Raw genomic sequence first — 9,838 nt, 5'->3', positions numbered from 1 at the left:
TGGTAAGCGGTCCCTATTTATCTACTTGCACCCGGAGGTGCTTTCGAACTGCTAGGTTGGCAGGCGCTGGGACCGAGCAGCGGGAGCGCACCCCGCCGCAGGGATTCGAACCGCCGACCTTTCGATCGGCAAGTCCTAGGCGCTGAGCCTTTAACCCACAGCGCCACCTGCGTCCCTAGGTAAGCGGTCCCTATTTATCTACTTGCACTTAAGGGTGCTTTCGAACTGCTAGGTGGGCAGGAGCTGGGACCGAAAGACGGGAACTCACTCCGCCGTGGGGATTCAAACCGCTGACCTTTCGATCAGCAAGTCCTAGGCACTGAGGTTTTACCCACAGCGCCACCCGTGTCCCTTCATGACAATAGTTCCTTACAAAGTTCCTAAGCTAATAATTGGACAGAAGGGATGGCACAGGCCAAATCTCAGCTGCCTTAAGACTGCCACCAGCCTTTGCCAGATAAAAGGAGAGGGGTGGCAAACCATTGGGGAGAATCGATGGGCGGTGCCTTGGCCCACCAATGGGGGCTTAAGGTGAAATTCACTGCTGACCAGGGAAACACATGTTCCTTCTCAGAAACTGCTGCCTGTGATCTGCCTGTGATCAGCTGTTGCTCCAGGTAGATGCTAAGTACTCATAAGGTATTGCAGCAGCAGCAACATCACCTAAAGGCACTTGTGCTGCCCGGGCAGGAATGAGGAGTGGGCAGCCTCAGGGTCAAGACGTTCTCTGCAGAATCAGCCAGAGGAAGAGAGATGTGGGCATCTTGGCAAGCGATGTCACGGCTGGGGTTTCGAGGTCAACTTTGGAAAAGGCACCTCTGCCCTGCTGCTGTCTACATCCCCTCAGACTTCGGGCAGACATTCCAGCAGTGGTGGGCAATCACTGAAAGGAAACAGACCATAGTGAATGTTTTCGTCCAGCAGACCGAGTGCAGCGGTGTAATGGCAGGTGCCAATCTGAACTTTTGGTTTTAATTTCTTTCTTTCATAAAATTTGTGCACGGCTTGATCGTGGGGAAAAACCTTGAAGCGGTTTACAAAAAGATAAAGTGAGACAATATGAAAATGCAGCAATACTTTAAAACATACAAAAAGATAAAATACTAAAACAGGTTAAAATTCTGCCCAGTATTTCTAAGCACCTGGGTAGGTTTGTCTAGGCACGAATGTTTTTAGCAGGCATGGACAGAAATACTGTTGAAGCCACCTGCTAGATATCCATAGGTGGGCAGTTCGAAACTTTTTCTATGGCTTGTTACTGTAGCTCATGGCATCAGTAGGGAGGGCATAAACTTGGATGTAAAATATATCCTTCAATGAACGAAGGAGCAATCCTGGAAGAAATTGACAAGACCCTCTTTCCTTGGACATTTTTGAACAGAGGCTGGATGGCCAGGGATAGTTTGGTTGTTATTCCTGCACTGAAGGAGGTTGGACTAGATTACTCTTGAGGTCCCTTCCACCTCTTCAATCCTGTGGTTCTATGATTTCCTTTTTTTTTATAAATATTTTATTAAATTTTCAAAATACATAATAAAAAAGAAAGAAGAGAAAAATATAACCAACCTTTCAATAAAGCTTTTCTTATATAACTAACTGGACTTCCTCGCGTCTCCTTACCCTGCATTATTTATAATCAGAATGTCAGCAAATTATTACCTTATTTCATACCTTATTTTGTACTTTCCAAATATTATACTTCTAAATTTAAAGTAATTTTTATCAATTACTCATACCTTAAAATTAAACAAAATATTGCCTTAAATTTTGACCTTTTCTTACTTATAACTTAATTTTCTATTTTACAAAGCCTATTTGCTGGAGCTGGTATTTTCTAAATCGTGCAAATACTTAACATTCGTACAACTTATAATATTTTTGTAGATAGTCCTTAAACTTCTTCCAGTCCTCTTCCATTGTTTCTTCTCCCAAGTCTCGGATTCTGCCAGTCATTTCAGCCAATTCCATATAGTCTATCAATTGCGTCTGCCACTCTTCCAGTGTGGGCAAGTCTTGTGTCTTCCAGTACTTTGCAATGAGTATTCTTGCTGCTGTTGTCGCGTACATAAAGAAGCTTCTGTCCTTCTTTAACACTTTCTGGCCGACAATGCCCAAGAGGAAGGCCTCCGGTTTCTTAACAAAGGTATATTTAAATACCTTTTTTAGTTCATTATAGATCATTTCCCAGAAGGCTTTCACTTTAGGGCATGTCCACCAGAGGTGAAAGAATGTCCCCTCAGCCTCTCTACATTTCCAACATTTATTATCAGACAGGTGATATATTTTTGCAAGCTTGACTGGGGTCATGTACCACCTATATATCATTTTCATAATATTCTCCTTCAAAGCATTGCATGCCGTGAATTTTATTCCGGTGGTCCATAACCTTTCCCAGTCCTCAAACATAATGTTATACCCTATATCCTGAGCCCATTTTATCATGGCTGATTTAACAGTCTCATCCTGTGTATTCCATTTAAGCAGCAAGTTATACATTCTCGACAATACCTTAGTCTTTGGTTCCAACAATTCTGTCTCTAATTTCGACTTCTCCACCTGGAATCCTATCTTTTTGTCCAATTTAAAAACCTCTTGGATTTGGGCGTAATGTAACCAATCTTGCACCTTATTCTTTAATTTCTCCAAGCTCTGCAACCTCCATTTGTCTCCAATTTTTTCTATTAATTCCCAATATTTCAGCCAACCGGCCTCCATATTGAGTCTCTTCCGGGCCTTAGCCTCCATTGGTGATAACCATGTGGTTCTATGATTTCCTAAGTCTTTATATGTAAAGGTCAGCATGGTAATATAAAGGATGTTTCCTGCATTGATTATGGTAAGTTAAAGTTAGACATTGATGCCGAAATCCAGCATCGCCTGAGCTCTGCGAGTGTGGCTTTCTCCCAATTGAAGAGCAGAGTGTTTGAGGACCGGGACGTTCGCAGGGAAACCCAAATGCTTGTTTACAAATCTATTTTACTACCAACCTTACTGTATACTTGTGAAACATGGACCACTTACAAAAGCCATCTCCAACTCCTCGAAAGATTCCATCAACAGCATCTCTGAAAATTTTTACACATCACTTGGGAAGACAGGCAAACTAATGCCAGTGTACTGGAAGAAGCAAAGATCACCAGTGTTGAAGCAATGATTCTTCAACACCAACTTCGTTGGACTGGTCATGTTGTGCGGATGCCTGATTATCATCTTCCAAAGCAACTACTCTATTCCAAACTTAAAAATGGAAAGCGTAATGCTGGTGGTCAACAAATGAGGTTTAAAGACTGTCTCAAGGTAAATCTAAAAAAATGTAGTATAAGCTCCGACAACTGGTAAACACTTGACTGCGAGCACTCCAGTTGAAGAACAGCCTTTACCAAAGGCGTCATGGACTTTGAAGACACTCGAACTCAGAAAGTAAGGGAGAAACGTGCTAAGAGGAAGGCACGCTTGGCAAATCCACACCATCAACTCCCGCCCAGGAACCAATGTCCCCACTGTGGAAGGACGTGTGGATCCAGAATTGGCCTCCAAAGTCATTTACGGACTCATTGTTAAAACCGTGTTCATGGAAGACAATCTTACTCGGCTACGAGTGATCGCCAAAGATGGTAAGATAAAGTTAGAACTCGGGAAACAAAGAAAGATAACCTGTTATTCATTTCTCACTAGGAATATATTCTTTAACTAGCAACTAAATAAGGATGCGGGTGGTTAAACCACAGAGCCTAGGACTTGCCGATCAGAAGGTCGGTGGTCTGAATCCCCGCGACGGGGTGAGCTCCCGTTGCTCAGTCCCTGCTCCTGCCAACCTAGCAGTTCAAAAGCACGTCAAAGTGCAAGTAGATAAATAGGTACCGCTCCGGTGGGAAGGTAAACAGCGTTCCCGTGCGCTGCTCTGGTTCGCCAGAAGCGGCTTAGTCATGTTGGCCACATGACCCGGAAGCTGTACGCCGGCTCCCTTGGCCAATAAAGTGAGATGAGCGCCGCAACCCCAGAGTCGGCCACGACTGGACCTAATGGTCAGTGGTCCCTTTACCTTTTAAATAAGGATAACAATATAAGGAGCAAACAAGAATTTGTAAGAAATGGACAATGAAATGAAGGAATTGTCATGGAATTCTACTCTTATGATCCAAAGCAGAACCCAACGTATAGTTAGCAGAGTAAAAACTTAAAACACGTTGCAGGATCCCCAAACAATAGACCAGAGGCCATTGTATTTCATCCAGCAGAGCTTTACTGCTACGTAAGGCAAATGAGCATAATGGTCACAAATCCAATACATTCAGGATTGGCACTGTCCATAAGAAATCCAGTTGCAGCAGACTTAACTTAAACTTACAATAACTTATAGTAAGACTTAACCTTAACACTGAGCATACAGAACACCAGAAGAAAAGAGAGAAGAGAGAAAGCAAAACCCAGGCTCCTTCTGGCCTCTTATAGTCAGCACAACCTTGACAGAAGGAGATAACAGAATCAGTTTAAGCCAGCTGTACTCAGCTGCTCTGAAGGAATAACCCAAACACCACAAACCGTCTGCTTGTTTCTTTCACACAGAGAAGCTTCCAGAACCCTCTTGAATTAATTAGAGTAGGAAAGATGTCTACACACCAGATCAATACTTTCTGTACTAAGAAATGCATACTGACAGGAATGTCTGAAGGTGTTACGGCCAAATCCTCAACCCCCTCCCCTCTCCATAACCAAACATGAGCTCAAATTCTGTGTCCAGGGCAGCTGTCCTATCAGCCCCATTTGGTACGCAGGCTGAGACCCTATCTGCCCACGGACTGTCGCACCAGAGTGGTGCATGCTCTAGTTATCTCCCACTTGGACTACTGCAATGCGCTCTCTGTGGGGCTACCTTTGAAGGTGACCCAGAAACTGCAATTAATCCAGAATGCACCAGCTGGACTGGTGACTGGGAGCGGCCGCCGAGACCACCTAACACCAGTCCTGAGAGATCTGCATTGGCTCCCAGTACGTTTCCAAGCACAATTCAAAGTGTTGGTGCTGACCTTGAAAGCCCTAATCGGCCTCGGCCCTGTATACCTGAAGGAACATCTCCACCCCCATCATTCAGCCAGGACACTGAGGTCCAGCGCCAAGGGCCTTCCGGTGGTTCCCTTGCTGCAAGAAGTGAAGATACAGGGAACCAGGCAGAGGGCCTTCTTGGTAGTGGCACCCGCCCTATGGAACACCCTCCCACCAGATGTCAAGGCAATAAACAACTATTTTACTTTTAAAAGGCAACTGAAGGCGGCCCTGTTTAGGGAAGTTTTTAATATTTAATGCTGTATTGTTTTTAACACTCGATTGGGAGCTGCCCAGAGTGGCTGGGGAAACTCAGCCAGATGGGCGGGTAATAAATGATGATGATGATGAAGATGATGATGATGATGAATGATTCTATGACCTTGGAAGGGGGTGGGCTCTTCTTCCTTATGGAAGGCTTTTAAGGAGAGGCTGGATGGCCATCTTTCACGGATTCTTTCGCTGGGATTCCCGCACTGCAGGGGGTTGGGCTAGATGTCCCTTGGGGTTCCCCTTTCAGCTCTAGAATTCTATGTCGTTCCCATCATTCTGTAGCCATCAAAGGACCCTCAATGGACAAAGGGCGTGGGAGAAATCAGCAGGCTTGAATGAACCTCAAGGTTTGAAGGAATTGGGGGGGGGGGAGAATGCAATGCTGAGTGTCCAGGGAAGGTAAGGTAAAGGTAAAGGTACCCCTGCCCGTACGGGCCAGTCTTGACAGACTCTGGGGTTGTGCGCCCATCTCACTTAAGAGGCCAGGGGCCAGCGCTGTCCGGAGACACTTCCGGGTCACGTGGCCAGCGTGACATCGCTGCTCTGGCGAGCCAGAGTCGCACACGGAAACGCCGTTTACCTTCCCGCTGGTAAGCGGTCCCTATTTATCTACTTGCACCCGGAGGTGCTTTCGAACTGCTAGGTTGGCAGGCGTTGGGACCGAGCAGCGGGAGCGCACCCCGCCGCAGGGATTCGAACCGCCGACCTTTCGATCGGCAAGCCCTAGGCGCTGAGGCTTTAACCCACAGCGCCACCTGCGTCCCCTGTCCAGGGAAGGAGGGGGACCCAAAAACTGACAAAGGACTGGAGTAGCCTGGGAGAGGGCACAGCTGCCAATCTGGAACCCTGCAGAGAAGACCTGTGCCCTGCTCCGCTTTGCTGCCGATCCCCCTCGCCTCCTCTAACTCCTGTCACCCCGGGAGTCACTCTTGCAATGTGCAGGCTGCAGCTTTCCTTTCCATGGAGCCTGCGGTGGGGTCTTTGGCCTACTCACCATCATGTCGTCTTCGGTGTCCTCGGAGCTGCTGATCAGAATGCTGGCGACCTCTGCAAGCAGACGGAGGACAAACAATGTGTCACCCACACTTCAGAGTGCACAAACCGTGGAACTCCCTCCTAGCCAGCGGGGCTCTGCTCTGCCCCCCCCCCCCCACTCTGCTTGCTCCCTTCCCACAAGGAAAAAGGCACACCAAGAACTCAGGCCAAATGTACCGTATTTTAAGGAAAATATAAATTTTTTGGAGAACTGCTAGATTTTATTTAAATGAGCGGAGGTAAGATTGCAAACAAGTGGGTAATTTGCTTGGAAATTTTTTTTGTAACGATGTAAGTGGGAGCGGGAGACGTGAGGGAGTCCAAAGAAGTGACGAAATTATGTTATGATATAAGTAATGTTGTTTATTATTTATGCATTTGTACTCAAAAAACTTTAATAAATATGTATATAAAAAAACAAATGTACCGTATTTTCGCCCTATAGGACGCACCGGCCCATAGGACGCACCTAGTTTTTTGGGGGGGAAATAAAGGGGGAAATATTATCCCCCCCCCCGCCACGGATATCTGCCCGAAGCACGGGGCGCTCTGCTTCGGTGAGCCCCACGCTCCGGGCAGCAGGCTGCTATCCGCAGCCTAGGGAGCCCTGTGGGAACTCCCGCGGGCTCCCCAGGCTTGCTGATAGCTTCCTGAAGCGTGGAGAGCGAGAGGGGTTGGTGCTCACCGACCCCTCTTGCTCTCCAAGCTTCAGCGAAAGCCTGCATTCGCCCCATAGGACGCACACAGATTTCCCCTTCATTTTTGGAGGGGGGAAAGTGCGTCCTATAGGGCGAAAAATACGGTAAGTTTCAATAGTGGGAGTGGACCCTACTCGCAAATCAATAGTCAATAGTAATAAAAACTAATCCATTCAAAAGTATATATTCTGACAAGGATTACAAACTCAAATAGATATTACAAACTCTAACAGAAATTACAAACTCAAACTCATAAAGATACGTATAGCACAATAATTCATTACAGAATTAGGGATAAGAGTTTATGAGCAGAGATAAATTCATGTTAGTCCATCGTCAGATTCAACGTGAGGGTCTTGATTTCATTCATTGAGCAGAAGTCAGAAGTCAATTATGGATCAGAAACCAGGACAAGGCCCTGTTTCGATGTATACACCTTCATCAGCTAATTTTTAAAGGTTCGTGTAAGTTTGAAGACTTTCGGATAAATGTATCCTGTTATTTTCTACATTTCTCATCGAATCTGACTATGGACTAACATGAACTTGTCTCTACTCATAAACTCTTATCCCTAATTCTGTAACAAATTATTGTGTTATACATAGCTTTATGAGTTTGAGTTTGTAATCTCTATTTGACTTTGTAATCCATGTCAGAATACAGTGGTGCCTCGCAAGATGAAATTAATCCGTTCCGTGAGGCTCTTCGTATAGCGGTTTTTTCGTCTTGCGAAGCAAGCCCATTGACAGCTTAGCGGATTAGCACTATTAGCGGTTTAGCGGCTTTTAGCGGATCAGCTGATAAGCAGCTTAGGGCTTAGGAAAAGGGGGGGGGGGAAGGGGAAAAAACCCCGCAGGAACTCGCAAGACATTTTAGTCTTGCGAAGCAAGCCCATAGGGAAATTCATTTTGCAAAGGGCCTCCAAAACGGAAAACCCTTTCGTCTAGCGGGTTTTCCGTCTTGCGAGGCATTCGTCTTGCGGGGCACCACTGTACATACTTTTGAATGGATCAGTTTTTGTTAAAACTGACTATTGATTTGTGAGTAGGGACCACTCCCACCATTGAAACTTACATTGGCCTGAGTTCTTGGTGTGCTTTTTTTCTTGGTATATTTAATAACAAGAACTCCCTTCTCACAAGGGGCATCTGGTGAGCAGAGGAGGCAGGGCAAGATGGGACGTTACCCGATTCACAGATCTCGTGCACAGAATTCTCCAAGAGCTCCACCGAGTTGACCGCCCCACACTGCTCCCTCTCTGGGGTCGACTCGCGGGGGGAAGGGGACCAGGAACTCAGCCCAACATCCTGGACATGCATCTCGGAGTTCTGCCCGTCGTCATGGTAGTGGACATGCATCTTGGAGCTCTGCCCTTCGTCATGGTAGTGGTCTTCCAGCTTCATCACCTTGGGAGAAGCCTGAATGGACTTTTCCGTTTGTCCCATCAGCCGTTTCACTGGGCAGCTGATCGAGGAGACCTAAAAAGCAGGAGTAACACAAATTTAAAAACGAGACCAGCTATTTTTATAAATCAATAATAAATTATTATCAATAGTAAATCCATTGGAGAACCTCAGAAAATCTGCATTTTTGCAAAGTAAGAAGTTGTGCGCTTGGGCGACTGCGGAAAAAACGGCAGACGAGCTGTGTGTTTCCAAAGCACTTCTTATGACGCCTGGTGGGATTTTATTTCTTGAGCTTCAGATTTAAGATACTTGACTTAAAGATACCCTCCATACCCTCGTCCACAGGGAAATATGGATGCCTCAATTGGTATTGGTGGGTAACCATTTTCTTTTATTATATGTTTGCTTGTTTTGTATATGACAAGAAGTAACACGCAGGTGGTGCTGTGGTCTAAACCAGAAAGCCTAGGGCTTGCTGATCAGAAGGTCGGCAGTTCGAATCCCTGCGACAGGGTGAGCTCCCGTTGCTTGGTCCCTGCTCCTGCCCACCTAGCAGTTTGAAAGCACGTCAAGTGCAAGTAGATAAATAGGTACCGCTCCGGTGCTGCTCTGGTTCACCAGAAGCGGCTTTTTTATATATATATATATAATTTTTTTTATTAAGAGTTTTGTTAATACAATAAAGAAAAAAAAGACAGAATAAACAGAGAACAAACAAAGAATAAAACAAACATAAAATTTTACATCTTGTAATAACCATCTTTTCTTCATTTTTTCTTTTTGGACTTCCTCACGTCTCTCGCTCCTACATTCCAAGTTAATAAAACTTTAGCCAGCAACTTATCACCTTATTTTCATTCTTATTATACACAATTCCAATATTTTATCCCTAACTTTGAATATTTTTATCAAAATCTTAAATACCTATTTTTAACATGATAGTCATTCAAAATTTGTCTTTCTCATGAAATTCACTCATTCTCATAATCTTTTCAGCTAACTTTATGGTGCCCTGTTATTTTCAAATCTCTCATCCTTCTTAACACTCATATAATTTACAGTGTTTTTGAAGATAATCCTTAAATTTCTTCCAATCCTCCTCCACTGCTTCTTCTCCCAGATCTCGGATTCTGCCGGTCATTTCTGCTAGCTCCATGTAGTCCATCAGTTGCATCTGCCATTCTTCTAGCGTGGGCAAATCTTGAGTTTTCCAATGTTTGGCGACAAGTATCCTTGCTGCTGTTGTTGCATACATAAATAATGTTTGGTCCTTCTTTAACACCCTCTGGCCAACAATGCCCAAAAGGAAGGCCTCTGGTTTCTTAGGGAAGGTATACTTAAATACCTTTTTCAGCTCATTATATATCATTTCCCAGAAGGCCT

At 45.0% G+C, this 9,838-nt stretch overlaps 1 protein-coding gene across 4 annotated transcripts in view; it reads right to left on the bottom strand.

The window, feature by feature from the left end:
- Positions 1-322: 322 nt before the first annotated feature.
- Positions 323-9,838, bottom strand: part of PML (PML nuclear body scaffold) — a 29,646-nt gene continuing 20,130 nt past the window's right edge. For 2 of the 4 annotated variants that reach the window (XM_079991628.1, XM_079991627.1), the window contains exons 7-9: positions 8,236-8,527; positions 6,311-6,363; positions 323-883 (exon numbers count right to left, since the gene is read on the bottom strand). In XM_079991628.1, coding sequence (XP_079847754.1) covers positions 881-883; positions 6,311-6,363; positions 8,236-8,527 — 348 coding nt within the window. In that variant the 3' untranslated portion in view covers positions 323-880. The remainder of the gene's footprint in view (positions 884-6,310; positions 6,364-8,235; positions 8,528-9,838) is intronic. The other 2 variants (XM_079991630.1, XM_079991629.1) reach the window with 2 other exon arrangements.

The sequence above is a fragment of the Podarcis cretensis genome (genome assembly GCF_951804945.1).
Source record: "Podarcis cretensis genome assembly, chromosome: 9".
Taxonomy (NCBI): Eukaryota; Metazoa; Chordata; class Lepidosauria; order Squamata; family Lacertidae; genus Podarcis; species Podarcis cretensis.
The sequence above is the reverse complement of the archived record's forward strand: the minus strand, read 5'-3'. Positions and strand labels throughout refer to the sequence as shown.